Raw genomic sequence first — 24,069 nt, 5'->3', positions numbered from 1 at the left:
CAGTGTTGAGAAAGACATATTGATAGTAATGTATGCTCCTGCCGGCACAGCACGCTCTGCATTGTTTACATTTTGTTAGTTTTGGCGGGACGCAGAATTACCAATCCCACTATGGCCACCACAAGACCCGCCCTACGAAGCAGTCAAGGGATAGGACCTGTACACGGACACCTGGCCAATCGTAGTGTGTGAATGCTATTGAAGGGCGGGTCTTGGCGTGGCCATAGTGGGGGAAAAATATCGCTGGCGGGACCCTATTTTCCCTTTTATACTGTCTATTGCGGAACTACGGGCTGGGCCACTCTGAGGTTGCCTTCGGGCCGGATGTGGCCCGCGGGCCGCCAAATGAATAGCCCTGCTCTAGGTCGTCTTCGCATATTCCATCTTTGGCTCTGCTCGCTTTTATTCGGGTGGATGAGATTTGGTCCTTTCGGCTCGCCGTCATACGTCACCGTTAATGTTGACGTGTGGCTAAGTACAGCGCTGTCTCGTTGCCCAGCTAGCTGGAATTTGCTCCCTGACAGTGGATGTTTAAGGAAACCCACTGACAGCTGACTGCTTATCGCAAACGCTTGAACTTTTAAGGATGGCGGCTGACTGGGAAGAAATCCGAAGACTCGCTGCTGATTTCCAAAGAGCACAGTTTGCGGACACGGTGCAAAGGTACGAGCAGTTTGCGCCTCAAGCAGCTGTTAGCAGTAAAGCTAATGGCAGCTAGCGTTCAACTTTCATTTAGAAGTAACGTCAACTCCGCTAAGCTAGCTAGTTGTCGCCTTACAGCTGTCGATGACAGAAACAGAAGCGTTTGTAATTTGAGGGCGAGGCCGTTTTGGCCACAATTTGGTAACGTCAACCTCTTTTCTTCAGGCTATCGGAGAGGAACTGCATCGAAATAATTGGGAAACTGGTCCAAGACAAGAAGCTGGATGTGGTGCACACGCTTGATGGAAAGGAGTACATCACTCCAGCACAGATCACCAGGGAGATCCGGGATGAACTCTACGTGCACGGAGGTCAGCATCACATGCAAAGTTGCACGGAACACACCCAACAGAAATGATGATAAATAACTGTAGGTAATAGTAAATAGATGATAATGAATACATCCTGTTTGTCTTTTACAGGGCGAATCAACATCGTGGACCTCCAGCAGGTGTGTTTTAGCAAGTTGAAGTGTTGCGTTGAGCCCTGTGTGTATATTCCTATCATATGCCAAAAATGCATGTTATCTCTAAATGTGTTATTAAAGGTTCTTAAAGATTTCTCTCTCTCTACCCTACTTCTTTTCAGATAATCAATGTGGATTGGAGCCATGTTGAAAATAGAGCAGGGGAAATTGCTAAATCGGATAAAAGGGTCCATCTTTTGCTGGGACAACTTATTGATGAGTCAGTATTAAATTGCACCTTAATCACACTAGTGCTGAACCTCAAGGCCTTGTGAGTCAGTCTGCCCATAAAGCAGAGTAAAACATGTGCAAATACATTCTATAGGAAACTGATACAGAAAATAGTGCATACTGTGTGAAAGAACATCTGGTTTGTTCCATGGCTAGAAATTAAAGGTATATTTTATATGATCAAAAAAATATAATATATAAAGGAAATATAGGAAACGGAAATTATAACAATAGAGAATTAAAAATGTATTTTTTTTTTGCTAACTGTTGCACATTTAAAGCAATGTTTTATCAAATTGCACTGTCCCTTATCAAATGAACCAATAAATAGTTACAATTAAAACTAATTAAGACTAGTGCTGTTGATATTGACCAGTTATATCTTAACTGAAAATGTGAAACACAGATTGAATTCAAAAGGCTAAAGCAATATGGAAAGAGGATGCTGAGATAACCTTGTTCAACTTTGAAGTATGTTGATTCCTTTTTCTTTCCCGTAGAACGTACCTGAACCGATTGGCTGCGGATGTGAACGACAAGCTGCAGGAGGCCGGTTTGATCAGCATCGCTGAACTTTGTAAAAACTACGACCTCCCGGGAGATTTCTTATCTGAGGTGAGTCAAAGTGCAACTTTCCTTGTGTTTATCGTATAAGACGTTAATATGTAATATATCTATGAATTATATTTATATAATATATCTATAAATATATGAAATCAATATATTAATGCATGTATGTTATTATTCTCAGGAGCTGTCAAAGCGCCTAGGGAAGCTCATCCAGGGAGAAATGAACCAGCACAACAGGGGGGTCATATTCACTCAGGCTTTTGTTGCTCGTCACAAAGCCAGGATACGTGGGCTCTTCAGTGCTATCACCAGGTAAGCTTCGCCAAGGCATTTCACACATTAGGCCTCCGGCACAAACAACACATGCAATAAGGTTTGGGAAAATTTGGCTTATAGGTACATTGTATCTCAACAATCTGTACGAGAGTTACTCTCCAAATGTTACCTTGGGTTCTTGATGAAAAGTTATTTTTGTCTGGCCAGCTGTTAGTTGGAGAGGCTACAAGCAGACTAAATGCATGATGTATGGAAGTAAATGTATCATAGGTGTGTATTATAGGTATACATTAACAGCGAGACCTGCACAGGAATCTTCTCAACAGTACATTTCTGGACAACAGGTGTGTGCCGGACAAGCAATGAGCACACATCTGGATGACTGAGACTGGGATCCCAACACTCCAACTTTATTTGGTCTTCCATTGTAGTTTACCAGTAGGAGGTCGGATGTTTTGCGCATTCTAAGTGAGCTGGAATGCAGCAATATGAAAATGTTCTTGCCTAAAGCTCCTCTTAATTGCGTTGTTTTTAGAATGTGACATTAAATTCCCTTCTGTCTTTATTTTATCCTTCAAGGCCAACACCTGTCAGCAGCTTGATCGGAACATTTGGATTCCAGGAACATCTCCTGTACTGTAAGGAGACGCGGTTTACTTGGTCATTTGACTGGGCGTGATACGGCTTGGTGTTTTGATATCGCTCTGGCTTTTCTTTTTGTCACAAGCTGTCCTGGAGGAGCTGGTGAATACAGGACGCCTAAAGGGAAGTGTAGTTGGAGGTCGGCAGGACAAAGCCATGTACATCCCCGATATTTACTCCCGGACGCAAAATGCCTGGGTGGACTCTTTCCTGCAGCAGAATGGATATCTAGGTGCGGGGTTTTGAGTTATCGTTATTTAAGTCCAACCTCCGCAAACCAGCTCACCACCATGACAAGTTTCCTTGTCCGTTCAAGTGATTGTAGGTGGCCTCTGATTGGACAGTGGTACGTGCATGCACTCACGATGATCCGTCTCCTACAGAGTTTGACGCGTTGGTCCGACTGGGGATCCCCGACCCCACCAGCTACATCACAAAGCGCTTCAAGTCCAGCAAGCTGCTGTTCCTCAGGGCAGCCTGTGTGGGTCCGACCCTGGTGGACCAGGTGGAGGCCTCCGTGGAGGAAGCCGTCAACTCCGCCACGTGGACCGACATACAGGTCTTTACCGCACACGCTGCTTTATGGTAAAATATTAGTCGCCTGTTTCTCACTGTGGCTGTCACTCCTCCAGACGATTTTGCCCAGCTGCCTGTCCATGGAGGACGTCGGGATGTTGATCAACCAGGCAATGAGAAACACTAATGTCCTGTCCTCTGCCCGAGTGCTGGGAGAGACGGTCGTCGTCAGCGAGAAGTTCCTCAGCAACTGCCTCTCTTTGTTCGACGACGCCATGCAGCAGAAAGCTCAGAAGGTACAGCCGTCTCGGTCACATGTCTCTTTTTTTTTTTTTAATCTTCATTTTGAACAGTCTCCCTCATTCCCCAGCAGGAGGTTAACATGTAGAGTGTTTTTATCAGGAGGTGAAGAACAATCCAGTGTTTCTCATAACTGAAGATGATCTGAAGCAAGCATCCATGCTGACGGAGAGCTCAGCAATCTCTAAAAAGGACAAGAGAGATGCAGAGCGCAAGAAGAAGGCCACAGGTCGGTCCGCCCTGCTCAACTTAAGACCACACACACAGAAACACCATGGTCAAGTGCAGACTTTAAAACGTCTGCCCCAGTTGGCCAGTTTAAAGAGAAATTTCTCATATTTTATTATTATTCATATTTGAGTGTTGCCCACACCTCGCTGTGACGTGTCACAGATCCTTTAGGCAGTTCAAAGACGTGTGATTGTTGTGGCCTTAGAAAGATGGATATGACCGGCGGAGAGGGAGGGGGGTGCAGGTAGCGGATACACACTGGCACTGCAAAGAGTGTTTTTTCCTCACTTGTTCATCTTAACTTCTGAAATATGAATCATTTATTTTATGTCTTCAATAATCAAATGAGGCCAATCACAAGTTCCTAGAGCCAAGGCGATGTCTTCAAATGCTTTGTGTTTTCAAAGTACATTTTGTTGATAATCATTGTTAAAGGGCGTTGTAGGTCAAATTAAAAAAAATACGGAGCTTAGGGGCTTAGGGAGCTTTTTCTAAGTTTACGAGAAAAAAAGACAACAACTTGGGAATATTCTATACATATATTTACATGAGATATTCTCTGGCAAAATATATTTGAAATAAAGTAAACGCTACGTCTTCATATTGCTGGACTCTCATCAGGATCCTGGCAGGGCTGTTTTGGATGTATTGTAGTTTCACGATATTCCTGCCAGTCATACCTGTTAAAAGTGAATTACAATAGTCCAGTCAGATTTTGAGATGATAGTCGGTTTTGCGCAGGTATTTTTTATGGTCATTAAAGGTCAGGTGGGGTCGAACCTAATTCCTAAATTGATAATACATGTTCAATAGAAATAAAAATAAAAAACATCTACATATCTTTTGATACATGCGTTAGAGGCACAATGATTCACTACTCTAATGAGCACAGTCCCAGCACCACCGCTTACCATCACGTGCACATGTGAAATTTAGATGCTTAGCCCTCATCTGTTCCCCCTGTTTGTGTCCCAGAGGGCAGTGGCAGCGTGAAATCAGGAGGCGGAGGCAACGCCAGAGAGATCCGGATCCGTAAAACCAAGAAGAAAGGGAGGAAAGACGAGGACAGCGACGAGGAGAGCGGCCCGTCGCAGCAAAGTACAGTTTAGTCTTCACAGGGACACATAGGGCCTGTAACAAAGCTCTCCTCAGGGTTGTTAAAAGTTTCATTAAAGACAACGGTAACTGTAGTATTCCGGTGAGACTAACTAGCCTGTTTTTTTACCAAGATCGTAGTAAACAGTCCGGCGCCCCCTTTATGGCGCAGGAGGAGATCATAGCCGTTCTAGAGGAGAGAGTGAGCGACTGCCCCGAAGAAATCCTCGCCGAGCTGGCAGAGCATTTAGTGAGGTGAGACGCGGCTCTTTGTCCCGATGCCAGGCTCGCTCTTCTCCAGAACGTCCGCTCACTGTGAATGTCCCCAGGCCATTAGCTAAAGCGTACCAGGAGGTGCTGCGGGCGGTGTTCCTGTCCTCCACCAGCTCCCCGTCAAGGGCCAACAAGAAGCAGAGCATGAAGGATCTGCAGGAGGAGATCACCAATCTGTTCAACAACATCCGACTCTTTGAAAAGGGCAACAAGTTCTTCTCTGGTGAGGGCGGCTCCCGTGTCTCGAATCTCGAAAATCAAAAATGATTTTCCGGAGTGATTGTGACACAATCTTTTGAAGTCACCCACACACAGTGACCAGTTTATGAGCACAGAGAACCGCCACAATTATTTTCAATGTTTTGAGTTTGTCTCGTCATGCAGATGAAACCCAGGTCCACATAGCCAAACACATTCTGAAGACCCTGTGCACCGACGTCACCAACATCCTGGTCAACTTCCTGGCCGCCGACCTGATGATGTCCGTGGAGAACCCCGCAACCATCACCAACGAGGTCGGGAGAAACGTTTCTGCACCTCCTCTCGGTAGCTTTAAATAGCAGCATTCAGGCAGGAGGGGGGGGGGGGGGGGCAAAGAGCTGTGTGCGTGCGCCAGTGTCTGAAATGCACTCTGGGACTTATTCAAGATCTCTGATATGTTGCCTCAGGTCAGAGTGAAGATTCTGGGAAAGCTGTCGGAGGAGACCAAAGGACCGCTCATGAAGCTGCACAACTGCCTCAACGGCAAAGTGAGTATGTTCCTGCTCGGTTCCATCACTGCTCTGATGCACTGGACCAAGGCCTTTGCTCTTTGTCGCCTGCAGAGTGTTGAAGACTTCCTGAACAACATAGAGACCTGCGCAGAGGTGTGTGGCTTAATGCTGAAGAAGGGAGACAAGAAAAGGGAAAGGTAAGGTCAACGTTTTCACAATCGATTTTTTTTTCCTGAGTTGAGATTAGAAAAAAAAGTTTCAATTAGAAGTTCTTGGGGTTTTGACGTGCGGGAGAACTGCGTGTCATCCAGACAGGCGCTGTTCCTGCACCGCCAGGCTCTCACCGAGCAGCTGAAAGAGGCGGAAGATCCGGCACTGATCCTCCACCTGGCCAGCGTCCTGCTGTTTCAGGCCAGCACCCACTGCATGCTGCACGCCCCCGGGCGCTGCGTGCCTCAGATCATCGGCACCCTCACCGGACGAATACCCGCGGTACGTCCCGTGTAAATACATCGCAACATAAGAGGCGTGTCTACGCGTGCCGCCACTTGGTCCAAATGCTTCAGCAAACTGCGTCCGCGGCTTCGTCATCCAGTTCACCGACTGCAGCGCTCTGTAATTGCGTGTTTGCGTGCATACGTGTGCCTTTGCAGGAGCAGCAGCAGCTGCTGGCCTCCTACCAGAGCCTGGTGGTGAAGCAGCTGGTGAGCCAGAGTCAGAGCAGCAAGCTGCAGGAGGAGGACAACGCGGAGGAGCAGGAAGAGGAGGCCCGCGGTGTGCGCACGCAGCTCGCGGCGCTGACGCCGCAGCTCAAGGACCTGATGCTGTCCAAGGGGAAGGCGTCCGTCACAGAGGACTGAACGTGTCGGGGACGGAGTGAGGGACTTCCTAATGACTTAACATGTTAAGATGAATACTCTTAACGCTGATGTATTTTTGTGATTTATCCATGTGGACTGAAAGGAAATTCCTGTTGGGATGTCACCATGTTAACAAAAGTGACATGAAAATCCTCAATGAGGTTCTGATTTTCATGCATTCATTAAAGTTCTCCTCTGACTGGATGTGTTTGAGTTATTTATTGTTGATGGTTGGAGTAAATGAGCTGCGTTTCAAACAAAAAAGCTAGTTTTGTGGGAGCTTTCAACATATATTATTTTGTGACTAGAAGTGAGTAGCAGGGGTAAAACACTTTTTTATGACATACATGAACCATTGTATACTTTTTTTTTTCAACATTCAAGGGTAATTTATTGTCATAACCCAACACGGATGCACAATGTAATACAGGTGAAATGCAAGAAAACCTAGACATGAGTTTGCATCATTATAGGAACAAAAACATTATTCAACTGTTACTCAGGCCGATGATATGACCGTCACATAAACAATGAATAAATGTACACAGGGAGAACCTCTGCCGTATTTTGAATTGGGCTGCATTTCATCGAGCATAATCTAGAGTCAGAGCCCACCAACTTTGGGTTGAGTCCAGTTTCCTCCATCCCGTCCTGCAGTGCACCTGTGATGTGGGCCTTGTTTTCTCTTCAACTCTGAGTTGATTTACCCTGAGATGGGAAACTCTGAGTTTTGGGTTTTAGAACAGCTGTTTAGAGTTGGTTCAATCATCTCGGAGTAGGTCAATAAACTCGAGGTTTATTGAAGAAAATCTGCTCCCGACCAGGTTAGTTCCACAGGCTCAGTTACCATAGCGACTCACCCTGAAGTTTAGTTACCTCCCTTTCTGAAACAGACCACTCAAGAGTTTCCCTCATCTCAGGGTCAACAAACTCTGAGGTTCCACTAAGCCCACTTCTTCAAACGGACTCCAGGAGGCCGGGCCATTTTCTCCTGAACATCTGCAACCTCAGCAGTTCAACCTTAGAAATTTTGAGAGCCTTTGCCACAATCCACTGAAATGGACAGTAGGAGGTTTTTTTCATTTTATGAATGTTGATTCTTTCAGTTTCTACCGCATTTAACATCAAAGCTGTAATAGTTGTTATTAATCACTCAAACCTGAGAAAATGATTGACTTTTGATGCCAAAGTAACCATTTATTTTTAAGGAGTGACACCATGAAGTGCAATTGCTTTAATGTGAGAATTTGTTTAGTAGATTATTTTCTATTTTATTATGTTTACTGACAAAATGATTATCTAATACGTTGCAGCTCTGCTTGACAACATTATAAGTGCCTTTGCATTAAAAAAAAAGCACACAAACAGCCAATTTGACTGAATAATGACAATTAAAACGATCAATTATTTTAAAAATTACGATAAAAGCAATAAGTCTGAATTGGCATACACATTTCATTGTGCACATTTTTCTTTAAATATTGGCATTGTGAAAATGTCAGTTTGCACTTATTTGAGCACGAACATTTCTATATAACAATTTGAAGAAATAAATATATGACGATAATGTCTACAATGCACATGTGGGGCTTCATAAAACTTTTTGTTTATAATCATGCAAGACCACTTCTCATGAGGAGCATTCATAATACGTTTTAACGGACAGCTACAATTTTAATTCTCCTTCATTTTTCCTGTCCTACAGAATACTTGTGGCCAGCAAAAACATCTATCAAATCATTGCATTAATCAACTAGAAGTTTCCTAACGCGATTCCCTTTTTGGGCCTCAACCCATTAAGAATTCAGTTGTGTTGCTGTATGCTTAATGAAGTGAAGCTCATACATGGATATTTGTTTACATATACAACAATAAGAATATGAATAATGGACCTCGTATGGGAAAAAAGACAGTTCTGACTTCATTTTAATTTATTCCTTTTTCAATACTTACAATATATAAAATATACAGCTCACACAAAAGTCTGGCAAATAGATGAAGGAGTTTTATCAGCTTTGTGCTGAGCAGCAGCACAGAAAGTTTTCCAGGATGGGGCCTCTGGGTTAGTTCCATCAATCCATTAAAAAGATGTCCAGCCAAAGCCGAGTGTCAAGACATTTCTCATCAGTCACTTACAACGACACTACTATCATCAGAAGGTCTGTCCACAAAGTGTGAATACAGATCGGTCCACGGTAGGTCAAGTATTTAACTGCCAGCCAGAGCCAAAGACTTCTGCAGATCCTCTAAATGGTTGTTGGCTTGGGTGATCATCATGCGGATGGCATCCTGAATGAATAATCAGAGGAGAAAAAAAAAAAGTGATGTATGCCGAGTACGGTGTCTCTACAGATCTTCCATCACCAAAGTTACAACGTGTTTGAAAGCTACGGAAAAGGCAAGTAAGCAGACCATGTGTTCAGAATTTATTTTCTACACCTTAGATCAAATATTAGGGATTTACCTACTGGACTGAAGGTTCCTCTACAACACATCTACAGCCAGGTTTAACCCAAGACAACATCTACGGCCGCCTTAAGCTACATCAACACTATTCTGCTTGGCCTTGATTACCAAAGGTTAATTCAAATTGGAGAACAGATTACAGGCTCCCCTGGATCTGTTGTCTTTTTATTCTGCTAATAGAGTCGACACCAAGAGGAGGGGAGGTTATCAGAGAGAGATTTCCGAGCAGCGTGTCTAGTTGCGTTGTCAGACTACAATAATGTCATGTCATAGTCAGCAGGTCTGTCTGTACCCCCTGACAATGATAACTGCACGTCATGTCAGCTGAAAGAAGAAAGATGACCTCTTGGTGGCAACGAGTCCAAAAGACTGACTGGGTATGTCATGTAATTATCACTTTACCTGATCTTGGGCATTCTTATTCCTTTTGAACTCGCCTCTCGCCCAGTCACTGAGGTATTTCCTGTCTGCCTCATCGGGTACCCTCCGTATGGTCCTCATCATGTTTCTGTAAATCCCCAAAACTCGTTGTCTCTGTAAAAACTGTCAAAGAATCGGCAGTTAATAGACCAGCTGAAATACATTTTCTTCATCAGACGAATACAAAATAGTGCCAAAGGCTAAAATAAAGGCCATTGTACCCATTTCACAGCAACGAAATGTGTGTTGCTTACTGCCTAGATATCGTAGCCAGACATATACACTAAATTACCCATTCAAAATTAGGGCATGCAAAGGTCTCCGTATTGGTATGTTTTGTTTTCATGCGTTAACTTAACGTTAGATGGAGAAAATGTTGTGGTCAGCTATTCTCTGACGTGCGTGAAGTTAGCCAACAAGCTAGCCCCTCTAGCAGGACAGCAAAGGGGTTACGGTCCATTACGCTTACATTCTTAAAAGGATTTTGTTGTGATAACAAGTTCAGCTCGTGGCGACATAAAATAAAATGCTCATTCCATTGGTGTGTGTGTGTGTATTTACTTGTTTTAGAGAAAGCGCTGCGTACGGCAACCTTGAGACTCCCATTTTAGTCCGTTTCAGAATCCAATGTTTTGATGGCTTCTTCTTCTTCTTCTTCTTCTTCTTTTAATTTAATATCGGGTTTCAACCGTCTCCTATGAGGTCCATACCGCCACCTACTGTACTGGAACATACAAATGAGATGTTATCAGTGGATTGCTTCATATAATTAGCTAATGAATGACATTAGGGGAGTGCCATTATGAAATAAAAGTCTCTTGAAATAATTTATAATTATTATTTATTTCACGATGTATTTCAAATGCCTATTTCATGTATTTTTGTATTTGTTAATATATTTAATTGTGAATAAAACGGCATTCCATAGATGGGTGCTACTTCCCCTTTAAAGAGCAGCAACCACCAAACAAGAAGGCTGCCAACAAAGGAACTATAGCTCCCAGAAGGTCTCACTACTCCCCCAGGTGTAAGTGTTTAGGCCACTTGATCAAAGTCAGACTTAAGGACGGGAGAGGAGAGGATACTTGGCCAACAATGAAACCTACAGGAAGCAAATATTTCACTATATTTTTATCCTATTCCTGCACTGCGTTGTCTGTGGTTCATTGTTGTGCTGTCATGCACCAACCGCCAAGTCAAATTCCTTGTATGTCTGACATATTATGGCAAGTAAACGATTCCTGATTCCTGATCCCTGAAGTACTGCAGCAAGGAGAAACTGAGAGCAAGGACTCAGTTGGGTTGTGTTTTTGTTGAATTAAGGAATCGTTTCCTCATTGACGCTTTTTATTGATTTTTTCAATATTGTTTTAAACATTTGTCAGGTCTCATGCGCTGCTCCAACCTAGCTGGCTGCAAGCACCTGTGATCTTACAATACTTTAATATGAGTAACTTTAAATTAACCTAAAGCATTTTGTTTTAAGAGTCTGCGCATGTGCACCCCGTTCTCATCTCACTCATTCGTCTCCCTTAATTTGGAACCATTCCTTCAGATAGGTTTTTTTTAAACCCTTTCAAAATGGGGGAACTTCCATGAATATCATCATACCTTAATCATAAGGTAGTAATCAAAGAGGCTGTGACGAGAAAATATTCTAAATAAAATACTTATTTATATAGTTATATTCATTTGTTTGTTTGCTATTGCTCAAAAACACAATCTTAGAAACACGGTATTAGGAAACATTACATACAAACTTGAGGCATAAAAAAATCTGGTTGCTGTAACAATGTGATGTAATGTCTGCTATTCAAAGACGATCCAGTCCAGATCTTAACCTGGAAAGGAATGAAGAACTTTAGAGCTTTTGGGGGCCTTCCAGTGCAAAGAATATTCCTGAGTGATCTTCCCCAGCGGCCATGTCTGAGGCTGCCAGTGCTGACTGCTCAGGGCCTTCAAAGCCTCAACACTGGTCAGTTTGCTTTAGGAAAATCTGTGAGCTCCACCAGGCTAAAAGCTTCCCCCGGTAAGCCCTCACTCCAAATCATCCCACACGGCCCGTCCTTTGTGCCCTGTTAGCTGGAGGACATGCGTCTAAAATACTGACAACCCCCTATTGTTTCGCACCCTGTCCACTTGAAAGTAAGGACAGAAACCTGTTCTTGTATCAAAGAATTCCAAAATAGATCAAATTAGGTGTGGGAATGGGACTTAGTGACATGTGTTCTTCATCTACCAACACCATAAGGCTAGGTTTAAATACCAATTCTGGCAAACTTTACAATTTTTATGTTGAAATCCATTATGTGAAGTTGCAGAGATACCTATTTAAACAAGCATGCTTACCAGCTATGCCTTGCCTGTCCCGTACTTAAATACCAGTAGGACTTCAAGTGTATCCAGTCCAACGAGAGAGGAGGCTTGCTACAGTTTCTCTCAATTGTTTACACACAAATACTGGTACTTGACACACAATGACCACAACATGTACCTCATGCACCAACCCCCTGAACCAATTCTGCTAAACTACAAGCACAGTATATATAAACTATATTTACAGTATTTTACTATTTGTATTGCAGAACTGAAAGACTACCAACACAAGGTGGTCGGAAACGTGTTCTGCCTCCTGAAGAGGAAACTGAAATCATAAACATGGTCCTAGAAAATAACGCCATAACTTTACGGCAAATTCAAAGAAAAATAATCGAAAACAATAGAGACATTTCAGAATATTGATAGGGAAAGCTTATCAACACTGGACCGTGTCTTGCGCAGAAATAATCTGAGGATGAAGGAGGTCTACAGGGTGCCATTTGAACGCAATTCAGACAGAGTCAAAGAATTGCGATATAACGATGTGCAAGTAAGTCAATTCAATTCAATTCATTTTATTTTGTATAGCCCAAAATCGCAAATTACAAATTTGCCTCAGAGGGCTTTACAGTCTGTACACATGCAACATCCTCTGTCCCGAAACCCTCACAGTCAAGTCCTCAAGTCCTATACAATCCCACAATTGATGCATACTCTCATGTGGAGATATAGCATGGCGAATCCAGCCATGAAAAGCATCAACTGCTAAGAGATATTTCCCTGCTTGGCCAGGGAAAACATTGCTTGTGATGTGAATGAGGTGCTGTGGAACAGAAGACAGGATGCAACATAGGTTTTTTTTTACTGTAACTGTATACAGTACAGTATGCACTGAATGTGCAACTTTGTGTTGGTTGGGATGTACACTGTGTGCATTATTTTTGTGGGGGAAATAAAATATATTTGTTACCGTGTATTTGTGTGTTCTGAGTATAAAAACAATATTCTAAAATATTTTACAACAAAGGTATGTATGTACTGTCTGTAGTAAGTGTAAAAAAAGGTCAAAGTCATTACTGTATGATGAATGGAGCAGTGTTTTCCATTCAACATAGTGTGTTACATTGAGCACATCAGTGTTCAACTGGTTCTTATCAAAGTGTATTCATATGATGTTTTGTGTGTGTCATTTAAAAACAAAATACAATTTTGAGAAGAAATAACATTGTTTTGAATGTAAACTTTCATTTTGCAGGAGTAGTGAGGGGTTTTTCCCATTGGGTGTGTGTTTTTTGATTTGTGTGTAGAGTTCTGAAAGTACAAGGCATGCTTTAAGAAAATGTGTGTAAACAATCGAGAAAAACTGTAAATTACTCATATTTTACCTTCCGGGTCCAGCAATTTAAACCTCAATTAAAATAATGATAATTCAAATATTTCCCAAAGATTATGTGTCAGAAACCTTGTGCTTGCTGACCACAAATAGCATTTAAATACATTTGGTAAGTAATAGTTGTTCCTGCCATGACATAATTCCACAACCGTTTACTGAGCCACCACGTACTCGTGACACACCATGACTCATAATTGTGACTAACAATTACCACAATTCATATTGCCTTATTTTTCCCGTGCAGGAAAACTCTACACTTATCTCATAGTTATGTAACATTACACAAGAAATGGTGACGCATCAGTTTCTCCTCCAAGGAATGCGCTCCTCTCCAATGACCGCCAGGGCGGCACCAGACGTCGCTTCCCCGCCTCGCGCCCCTCCCCATTCCTCAGCAGGTGCAGGTGATCCCCGCTGCGCGAGCTCCCGAGAAACTTTGCCAGTGGGTCCAGGTCACCGGTTGCCTCCTTTTCATCCTGCTGGCACCGTGAAACCATCCCCTGTTGTTTTTTGTTTTGTTTTTTCTTTTCTTTTCTTCTCCCCGTCATGTAGAACGCGGGCTCAGAGGATGAGAAGGGATTCCCCGCACTTCCGCGCTGCTCCCGCACACCTTATGGCTCGCAGTGATTGACGGACGTAGCATGGAGTTCCAGAAGAGGCTTTCTTCCTGCTGGGAGAGCTGTTTGAGATGTTTTAAAAAGCCGGAAGAAACCCGCGGGGACGAGGGCGGGCCAGGCATGGTTATACCAAATCCCGGAGTTCCTTCCTTTCCTAAAGATGAACCTTTACCGTCCCGGAGTCCCGGCGTGTATTACGTCGCCCAGTACAACTACTCGGCGCGCACCGAGGAGGACCTGAGCTTCCACGCGGGCGACACTTTGGAAGCCATCGACAAAAGTCACGGCGATTGGTGGTTGGCCAAAGCACTGACCGGGGTCTTCGCGTCCCGCCAGGGGTACATCCCAGCCAACTATGTGGCGCCCGTGGAGAGCATCGACGCTGAAGGGTACGTAGCCCGTCGTTTGTTATTATCAAATGCATCTAGTGACGGCTGATTTAAGTAAAACAGAGTTAACCCCCCCCCCCCCTCCCTGGAACAGGTTGTTTTTGTCCTGGGTAATGTAAATAAGGGTTTAACGAGTTAATTATTGTCTTGTCTGGGAGTAGGGGGATGTGGCCTTCCAGGTTAATAATTCTCATTGGAGGTTTTAAACTCGTAAAGAGGAAGACTGAGGAGAAACTACTTTTTCAGATTACAGGGATTGGGTGGATTGATCATTGGAGGGCAAAGAATATACAGGATCATCGGACAAAACACATTCAAAATGTTTAAAGAATATTTTAAACCTTAGTAGATCATTCAATTAATTTTTTTTAAGCACCAAATCGCAAATTTGCCTGCGAGGGCTTTAAGTCTGTACACATTTAACACCCTCTGCCTCGAAACCCTCACATCGGCACAGGAGAACCCCCCCCCCCAAAATGTGTTCTGACCACTAATTATACTGTCAATGGTACTTTGGATACTTTGAATCGTGTAAGCAAATTCATAATTAAATCCTTTCCTGTTTATAGAATAAAAACTTTAAAAGTATTTGTGCATGTTTCCTTTGCAATAGAATGCAGCAAGGATGAGGTGTTTTTTGAAGGCCAACCTAAAAGCATCTTGTAGTTCCATTTAATTTTTTGATTATTGCAGAAAATGTATGATCCGAACACTAATTGTCATTCATACATCGCTAAATATTGATACATAGCGTTATACATGCGGGAATTCTTTCTAACAGACCAGGAAATGAACCACAGCGCTATCAGCTGTAACATTCTTCTGGAAAGTTACCAAAACTGGTTTTGCTGCAAACTCACTTGGTGCGGTATGTGGCAACATACTTCTTCTACACTCTGCGGGGAAAAATGACATCACTAGTTCCACCTGTATTTGTTATGCGCTGCTGTCTTGCTTTTCCCCCTCATGGGAACACGTTTCTCCTCGGATGTAACTCTGGTTTGTCCTGTCTGGTTCAAAGGGTTAAAAATAGCCTTGATTCCTCTGCCTTTTTATCACAGTTTTGCAAAATCACAGACTTGTGACCGGATGATCAGCAATTGGTTGCGTAATATAAGAATAATAATAGATCAGTTTTGGTATCCTAAGAATGTCAGTTAAGCTTCTGGTGCATCATGGGCCTATGTAGCTGTACTACATACAGCTGTATGGACGGAACAGGTTTTGCATGTTGAATTTATTTTATGGTTAGGAAATTATTTAGCATTAAAACAGACTGAAATAATCAAGGTCTAAAGGGGTAAAGTGGGTCTCATCCTGTATCTTATTTTCAACTAATCTCACGTAAAGACCAAATCAAAAGCCAGCCCGTCTGACTTTCTGCCCCAAACCGGAAGACACATGCCTATAACTATACGTCAATGAATATAAGATGTTCCCTTTCAAACAAAAAAGAAATATGTAATTCAATGGGCAGTATTTTTTGCGGCGCTTTGATGTACACATTTGGTGGACTGAATATGTGAGACATGAGTTTTAATGAACTGTGCGTAACTGTGTCATGATGATGAACATTGGTGTGTTGTGGCTCACTGCTGTTTGTGGGCCTGTCAAAAGGATTACGTTTGACCAGCTCTGCTCCTTCTGCTTGCATTTTTGATTTTTACAGATGGTATTTTCCCGACACAAAGAGGCTGGATGCCGAGAAGATGCTGCTGGCAGAAGGGAATCGGCAGGGCGCCTTCCTCATCCGAAATTGTGAAAGTCAGCAGGGGGAGCGCTCCCTTTCTGGTAAGCTGCGCACGTGTTGAATTGGAAACTGAAGCTTTGAAGAAATTCTCCTCCAAAAGGTTGCTGTATCCATTTTGAAAGAAGAAATGGCGCAATCTTTCTTTAAAAATTGGCTAAAGAAAACACCCGAGGGAGATTTAGCAAATGGGTTTCTCCTGAGTGAACAGGTATCGGAATGAGTAAATATTTACACAGTTCCTGATGTAATTAAAGAAATTGTGTGAAAATTTAGCAAGGGACCTAGATACATAGATGTGTATCTCCTAATTGCACAAGTTTGTAAACATGATTGTAAGTATTATCTAGAATGACTTAACAACCTGTTTGATGGCACAGTATTTAATTTGAAACATTACATAAGTTATCTGGGAATTTTCTGTACCTTGATGGGAAGGAAACGGAAAAGAAAATTAAAATGACACCCTTGGATCATTCATGTCGATCAATATTACTTTCTTAGATGAAGTCACGCTAGTTGGCCAGATAGCGCGGCTCTGTGTGTGTACAGTATCCACACAAACCAGGCATTGTTTAATGACTCCAATGATCAATGGGTCCAAGGTCATTAATCTCTCTCTGCTCTAATCTGTCGTCTCCCTTTGGCCTTGCACTTAAATTCCCATTGGAACCAAATTCTTTCCATGATAATTTATTATAACCAGTTGATAAGCCGCTAAGCCAACGTCAATTCACTGAGTTTTGGCTGTGAATCAGATAAATATTCACCTTGTGCTAATTTTACAGATATAAATGAAAAGAAATCTAAAGACCGACTGATACATCAACCCCCATATTAAATATTACATTTTGATGCTCCACAATAGTATTTCTGGTAGCAATATACCAACATGGCCTCGTCACATAACCACAAGAAAACTGTATGTTATTGTTTCCACTCTTGGTCAACTACTCGGTCCGTCCTAGAAGAGCACTTCTTCTTTGGCGGCCTTTGACTAACACCATGTCTTTTTTGACCCACTGCAGCACTTTTTTTTTTTTTCAACAGCTCTATATTTCAAAAAATGAATAAAAAACGTCAGTGTGGATAAGCAAGAGAATGTCTCATGCTGCTGTTGATCAAGCAAGATCGTGACAAACGTGTGTTGCCTTGGCTTTGATTAAAAAAAAAAAAAAAAAAAGATTTACCCCCCCTCCCGTCCAATGAAAAAACCTGAGTTTGCCACTGCGTTTGACTTGTCTTTCAGTGCTGGATAGTGGGAGGGTGAAGCACTACAAGGTGAAGAAACTGGCGAACGGTCACTACTTCGTGTCAAGGAACCGATCCTTTGCAACACTGAAGGAACTTGTGGAGCATTACACCAATAATTCTGATGGCCTCTGTGTGCGTCTCGGCGAGCCGTGCAAAAAGGTCAGTGAGCTTAGAGATCGCCTAAATTCCATTAATCCCTCCCTTTCTGGTCCTCAAGTACACTTTTATTGTTTGGTGACGTTTTACACACTATTCGTCACATTGTCATCTCAGTAAAGCCCAACTCATCCCGTTTGTGTAGATGGAGGCTCCACAGACTCACGGCCTCTCCTACAACACGGTGGACCACTGGGAGATTGAACGCAAATCCATCAAGCTCATGAGGAAGCTTGGAGCCGGTCAGTTTGGGGAAGTGTGGGAGGGCCGGTGGAACGAAACCACGTCGGTCGCGGTGAAGACCCTGAAACCGGGTATGCTACTGCCTCCTTGTTGCTCACCGAAGGTGTTTGACCGGATCGTACTATTCATCATTGAGTAATTTATGAGAACATTTGATCATGTTAATAGTTCAAGGTGTGATCGGTGAAATCAGAAGATTTGTTTGGTACGAATTTTTCACTGTGGACCCAAGCGTTAGTGTTTCAGATTGCTGTATTTCACTGCAGCAAGGTTTTATACTCTGCCCGTGTAGTCCTGGTCTTCCTTCATTCCAGCTGGCACTGTAATACGGCCCGCGCCTCTGTTAGTATGCCGTCTGTGTTCTTTAGGAGCTGGAATCAGTGATCGGCACTGCTCCTACACGGTGGAGGAAAAAGCCGGGTCTGGGTCCGTCCACTGAAGTCTAAACTTCGCCTGTTAATAGGATTTCATGTCTATCGTTGGATTCATTATGGCCTAATTTGAAGATATGAAAAATGAAGTAACTTCAGTTGGATTTGCAACCGAACTTATTTTCTTGTGTGGGGAAAACATGGATCATAATGGTATCAATTATGTCGGAGAAAATAAAAAAGTTCCCCTCTCGCAGGTACGATGGATGCGGAGGACTTCCTAAGAGAGGCTCAGCTCATGAAGAAGCTGAGGCATCCTAAGCTGATCCAGCTGTATGCAGTGTGTACCCTCGAGGAGCCCATATACATCATCACAGAGCTGATGAACAACGGCAGCTTGCTGGAGTACCTCAATAGTAAGACAAGCAGTCATGCACCTCCCCACGTGATTAGGAGCTAATGCTTTTATGACAGGGTCAGTCCAACGTTACAGTGCAAGGGTCAATCTGCAGCAGAGACATGTTGGAGTCTCAGTTTATGACTGAAAACTCTGATCCCTGCTACACATATCTCACATTGTTAATTTTATTTAGTCTGTGCCAGAGGGTAGCCCAGTGACCTGTAAATCACTTACCCTGTGTGCAATTATTTTTCCAGTGTCCAGCTCTGCCCACTTTCCCATTCAGCTTATGTTTAAAAAAAAAGATGCTGCTTATGTCTTTTCTCTGAGAATTGGTATCTTCTGTATCAAATGTTACAATTTCGTGTACATCCATTTTTTTTTTGCCATTAGTAAAAATGTTTCGGCTTTATTTTGGACTTCGTACTGACTCACTATGTAGTGCACACCTCTTACAATTTATTTTCTATATTATATTTCTTTCTCTCCCACCTATGATTACTTGGTTGGACTGTGACTGATTATGTGCCTTTCTGCTTGATTACAGAGGATAAGGGCGTCACGCTGGGTATCTCCCAACAGATTGAGATGGCGGCCCAGGTGGCTGCGGGTATGGCTTTCCTAGAGTTGCAGAACTACATCCACAGAGACCTGGCAGCAAGGAACGTCCTGGTCGGCGAGAACAACATCTGCAAAGTTGCTGACTTTGGCCTCGCCAGGGTCTTCATGGTGGGTTTGACAAACAAAAGTGGTGTCGTATAATGCATGAATCATAGTCATCATTAAACACACCCAATAACCAATTATACACGTAGTGTATTCATAGGAAAATTAACCTTGATCCATTATTTGTCCATGGTTTTGAGGTAGGCTGCATAGCCCACTAGTAAGAGGAACAGGACAGGAATACTGTGTATTCATTACAAACAAATACATTAATGCTTTACACTGTTCGAAACGGTCTTGGCTACAATATGCATTGATCTGTTTGAAAATACTCCAAACACAACACCAAAAAAAATAACCTTCAACCAATCCTTACTCCCAAGCGTTATTTTATGCAAAATATGTTCAAAAAATGTAGTGCACATATATTATGTCATGTTTGAAAAACAAGTAATCCACCCGGTTTCGCAGCATTCATTTTGGTTCACGAGTGTAATAAAGTTGTCAGTCAGCCTCAATGTAGTTAAAATGAACAAAAGAACGCGGCTTGTTTTGTACAATGGGATTAGTTGATGCCTTTATTTGCGGTGCAAAAGCTCAGAAATGTTCCATTGAGGAGTACATGTTACTATGTATTATTACTCGCAACAAAACAAATGTTGACGTGGCACCTGGCTTGAAAGGCCTGAAGGAAGCTCTGCATTGGTAGCACCTTTCCCACCCGCAGGTTGCCACTAGATCTTTATATATTATATATATATATATATATATTTGTCTTCACTTTCTAGAAAGAGAATGAAAATGTGTATGAAGCCAAAGAAGGAACCAAATTCCCTGTGAAGTGGACCGCGCCAGAGGCCATCCACGACAACAAGTTCACCATCAAATCAGACGTCTGGTCCTTTGGGATTCTGCTGTACGAGATCATGACATTTGGACAGATGCCTTACCCAGGTGAGATGTTCGGGTACCTTTTCCTGTGTTGTAGATTAGGATTTTCTGGAAAGCCAGAGCGCTGTGTTTTTGAGGGGTTTTAGGTACCTAACAGTCTGAAAACATCTAAACGCAAAAAAACACTAAACTTCAATGTCTTTCTTTTACCCCTCCTCCCCCACAAACTTAGCCATGTCAAATTACCAAGTTGTCCAGCGGGTCCCCCAGGGCTACAGGATGCCAATTCCCCCCAACTGTCCCACAGTCATGTATGACATCATGGTGGACTGCTGGAAGGAGAAAGAACATGATCGTCCCACATTCGAGACCCTGCAGTGGAAGCTGGAGGACTTCTTTGACCAGGACGTGACCTCCTACGACGATGCCAGCCGCTATTAGCACAGCACAAAAAAAGTTTTAAATCCAATATATCCAAACACAACGTACAACAATGTCTTTATGGCGCAACAGATTGAAATGTGCTTTACAATGCCACTCCTTTTTTCTGGTGACATGAAGGATATCAAAAATTGGACCGGTGAGTCTGAATCTGCCGTGCCGGAAAGAAGTGCTGACTCACAGCTGAAGGAATTTTCTGACGGGCTGTGCACATATCGAGCATAACTCCAAGAAGCACATAAAAATCGGACGAGGCTTCTCTCAGCGGTGCAGGTGAGCGGTTATCTGGCCAACTGGCCAGACTGGTTCTCCCTGCACTTCGCACAGAGCACATTCTTTCCTTTCTTTCCGCTAGGTACCTGAGAGTTGTGGTGTTTTATTTGTGAGCTTCATTCTGTTCGACGTGTGCTGATTGTAATCATTAGAATTATGTACACAGAGCAACAGCAGCATTGATTTTTACTAGATCCTGCCTCCTGATGAAGTCAAACATTCCCTCTCTTGGCTCTGTAACTGGTCTCAACCAGCTCAGTATCACTACAAAGCTGCACTGACGTCATTCCTTTCTGCTCTCATAATAGTGTACATTAGTTGAATACATTTTGTTAGTTTCACGTGGGGAACTTCCAGTATGATTGCTTATTGGCTGACCATTGTGAAACCATTAATGCCTCCCTATTCATGTTTTTTGTTAGCTACTAAAACATCTGAGAGCAGCACTATGTCATGGAAGTGATGGGGCAACTAATCAAATGTATCAACCTGGTGGATTATCTTATGCTCTAATAGTTGTATATAATGTGTGTAATGAGCAAAACCTTAATTTGACATTTTAACCATGACATGACAGTGTTTGTACAATCCTACTGTATTTTATGATAATTATACTGTATATATGGTACGATTAAATGATTGGTATTTACTTCAATGTTTTATTGATTTGGAGGAAAAGAGCAATATCATACAGGAGATTGAACTAAAGTTGTTTACCTTCCCAATCTTGGAAATTGTGTCACATAATAAATCGGAAGACATGTATAACTGTACAGGATGAGATGGGGATTTTATTCAGAAGGCTATCAGGTTTTTATAATGCTACAAAAATAATTCTGAGGACTATTTTCCTAAGTAATTGAAGGAAATAAAAACTGCATATAAATAGATGAACAATACTGTAAATATGCCACTGTAATGATTTACTTTACTCTCGCCTATCACTTCCTTATGAGAAACTACTCTTGTTGGCTCTGCATCGGAGGGAATCGTAGCCAGCCAAACACTTCCGTCTCTACCTGAGAGTATATTGTTGCTGTATATGAGCAACGTTTCTGTCCATTGAACTTGCGCTGTTTATGTTGCTTGTGTTACTGAGCATTCTTGACTACTTTTAGATTTCAATACAGCTCATTCTGTGGCTAACCAAAACCATTTATTTTTATTTAATCTAACCTGAGTGTCCTCCATACCTCCAACAGCCCACTAGGTGGCACTCCGAGTAGCAGCCCACTGGTTGGTCTGAGGTTAAAGATGGAAAGTCACTTTAGATAAGTTTAATGAATGTCACTCTTGCTTTTACACTGGATCTTTGTCTATTTAAGGACCTTTTTACACTGAAGGCATGTCTCCCTCTTGCTTATTTATCTCTCTGAGACTTCTTCCATTTTTCACGTTTTTTTTCCCTTTGTTGTGCTCAGACAGACTACCATAATGCATTACTACAATGTCCACATGACAAAGCTGGTGAGTTTTGATGCATGTTTACACCACTTATTCGCTCTCTCCGGTTTCAAGTGTCAAATTAAATGCCTGAATAAAAATACTAAATTTTTCATTCCAAAAAGGTTTAACTTGTGTCTGTTGAAAATAAAATACATCTCACACTGTTGTGTAGTGTTGTTTTTTGTAAATAAAATAAATAAATCTCACTTTACATAAAGGGAATGTACTTTAGTGGTGCATAGCGTACACACAGGATCATTTGGACATAAACTTAAGATAGCAAGAAGTGAAAAGAAAGACAATATAGACATGAAAGACACTATAAAGTGTTGTGTATATATATGGATTAATCTGTTTTAATACAATTTTCTATAGACAATATTGACAAAATGAAATTTGTAATAGGGGTATACGGATTTCAAAAACCTATATTTAGGAGTTAGAGCCTTTAACGCAATACTTGAACTGATTTTCTTCCTGGCGAACGTTCATAATGTATGAATTCATAAAAGCTTTAAAAAAATAAATGTAATTTCTGACTTTGGCCACACGGTGGTGCAGTCACTTCAGCATCCTCTTGAACCAATGGGAAAAGTGTAACATCCTTGTTTGCCTTAGTACCGGAATAAAGGCCAGGCTGTTCCTTACATCCCAGAGGGTTGATTTTGTATCATGAGTTAAATATAATTGTTAAAATGTAATACTCTATGATGATCTAAGATGTGTTACTATACGTGTACTAGCCATTAGATGATGTTGACATTATCCATGCTATGTTATGTTTACAAAAGAAGAACCTTTAAGCTGAAGGTGTGAACATTGAATGTATTTTAATATTAAGTCAATAGGGATCGGTCAGGTCACTGAGGGATTTCATATCCAACCATCAGATAACACTAGGAGGAAGTCATGGAATGCCTTGGAGCAGAAAGTAATTCACGAGGGAGGAGCTGGGCTTGAATGTCAATCAGGCGTAAGCCTCCAGTGAACCAATATTGTCAAACGATACTTGCACATTATACTGTTCATATTGTGTTTCACTTTGTAATTGCTCTGTTATTCAATTCTTTATACTTTTTAAACTCGAGCCAGTTAAATTCTTTTGACCCATTCATTGCTGGCCAGGGCGAAGGTAAAGAAGGAGCGGAGCCTGTGTTCTACTGTTAGACCCCAATAATAGCGAAACCTTACGAGGATCCACCTGTTGGAGAGGAACGCCGACTGCATGAGAGTTATCTGCGGCTGCAGATAACAGCAGCTGCACAATAATCACTCATGACTGGTACTCTCTCCAACATGCTGACAGTGATCGTTGCAACAGGCCTTATTATGTCACAAAGCTAAGCGTGCGCAGCTCTGAAAGCTCACTTTATTTGATAATCAAGTTGTTAAAGGAGCCCAGTGCAACAAACACAATGCCTGATGCATCATAATTCATCCGAGAGGCAGGGAAGGAATGCTTGAAAGCTTCTTAAAAACATTTCACAGTGATAAACATTTGAATAATTAAGGAGTACCATCCCAAAGTAATCCTTCTTCCTTTTAGTGTCTTATAAACGCATAAGGGGGAAGATCCACCTTGGAAAGTACCTGTCTTTATCCATTAAAATGTGTATTTTTCTCCATTTACCATAATGCTTTGCAATAACAAGGGTGTGTTCTAATGCAACCGTGTAAAAACTGGTCATAAATTACAAGAAGA

At 42.2% G+C, this 24,069-nt stretch overlaps 3 protein-coding genes across 4 annotated transcripts; 2 read left to right on the top strand and 1 right to left on the bottom strand.

The window, feature by feature from the left end:
* The first annotated feature begins 439 nt into the window (after window positions 1-439).
* Window positions 440-7,075, top strand: ufl1 (UFM1-specific ligase 1). Of its 2 annotated transcripts, XM_037449043.2 has the most exons (19): window positions 440-663; window positions 868-1,013; window positions 1,125-1,153; window positions 1,291-1,388; window positions 1,900-2,014; window positions 2,151-2,281; window positions 2,825-2,883; window positions 2,973-3,119; window positions 3,271-3,446; window positions 3,520-3,699; window positions 3,806-3,932; window positions 4,910-5,032; window positions 5,164-5,284; window positions 5,359-5,525; window positions 5,687-5,817; window positions 5,971-6,051; window positions 6,127-6,212; window positions 6,327-6,507; window positions 6,669-7,075. In XM_037449043.2, exons 1-19 carry the CDS (start codon window positions 587-589, stop codon window positions 6,873-6,875), a joined length of 2,382 nt encoding a protein of 793 aa, XP_037304940.2. In that variant the 5' UTR covers window positions 440-586; the 3' UTR covers window positions 6,876-7,075. The 2 variants fall into 2 exon arrangements, 1 of the variants encoding a protein (XP_037304940.2); XR_009942800.1 differs by lacking the exon at window positions 6,669-7,075 and having other exon boundaries at window positions 5,687-5,848; window positions 6,327-6,389.
* Window positions 7,076-7,238: 163 nt separating this feature from the next.
* lyrm2 (LYR motif containing 2) lies at window positions 7,239-10,553 on the bottom strand. Its single transcript, XM_037449046.2, has 3 exons — window positions 10,323-10,553; window positions 9,744-9,884; window positions 7,239-9,164 (listed from the first exon to the last, which is right to left on the bottom strand). Exons 1-3 carry the CDS (start codon window positions 10,365-10,367, stop codon window positions 9,084-9,086), a joined length of 267 nt encoding a protein of 88 aa, XP_037304943.2. The 5' UTR covers window positions 10,368-10,553; the 3' UTR covers window positions 7,239-9,083.
* A 1,975-nt stretch (window positions 10,554-12,528) lies between these two features.
* frk (fyn-related Src family tyrosine kinase) lies at window positions 12,529-20,807 on the top strand. Its single transcript, XM_062559467.1, has 8 exons — window positions 12,529-14,479; window positions 16,149-16,270; window positions 17,476-17,639; window positions 17,782-17,950; window positions 18,508-18,666; window positions 19,198-19,379; window positions 20,105-20,270; window positions 20,440-20,807. Exons 1-8 carry the CDS (start codon window positions 14,115-14,117, stop codon window positions 20,646-20,648), a joined length of 1,536 nt encoding a protein of 511 aa, XP_062415451.1. The 5' UTR covers window positions 12,529-14,114; the 3' UTR covers window positions 20,649-20,807.
* Window positions 20,808-24,069: the final 3,262 nt, after the last annotated feature.

Source organism: Pungitius pungitius, chromosome 20, assembly GCF_949316345.1.
Source record: "Pungitius pungitius chromosome 20, fPunPun2.1, whole genome shotgun sequence".
Lineage (NCBI taxonomy): Eukaryota > Metazoa > Chordata > Actinopteri > Perciformes > Gasterosteidae > Pungitius > Pungitius pungitius.
Note: the sequence above shows the minus strand (reverse complement) of the source record. Positions and strands in the feature narration are given on the sequence as shown.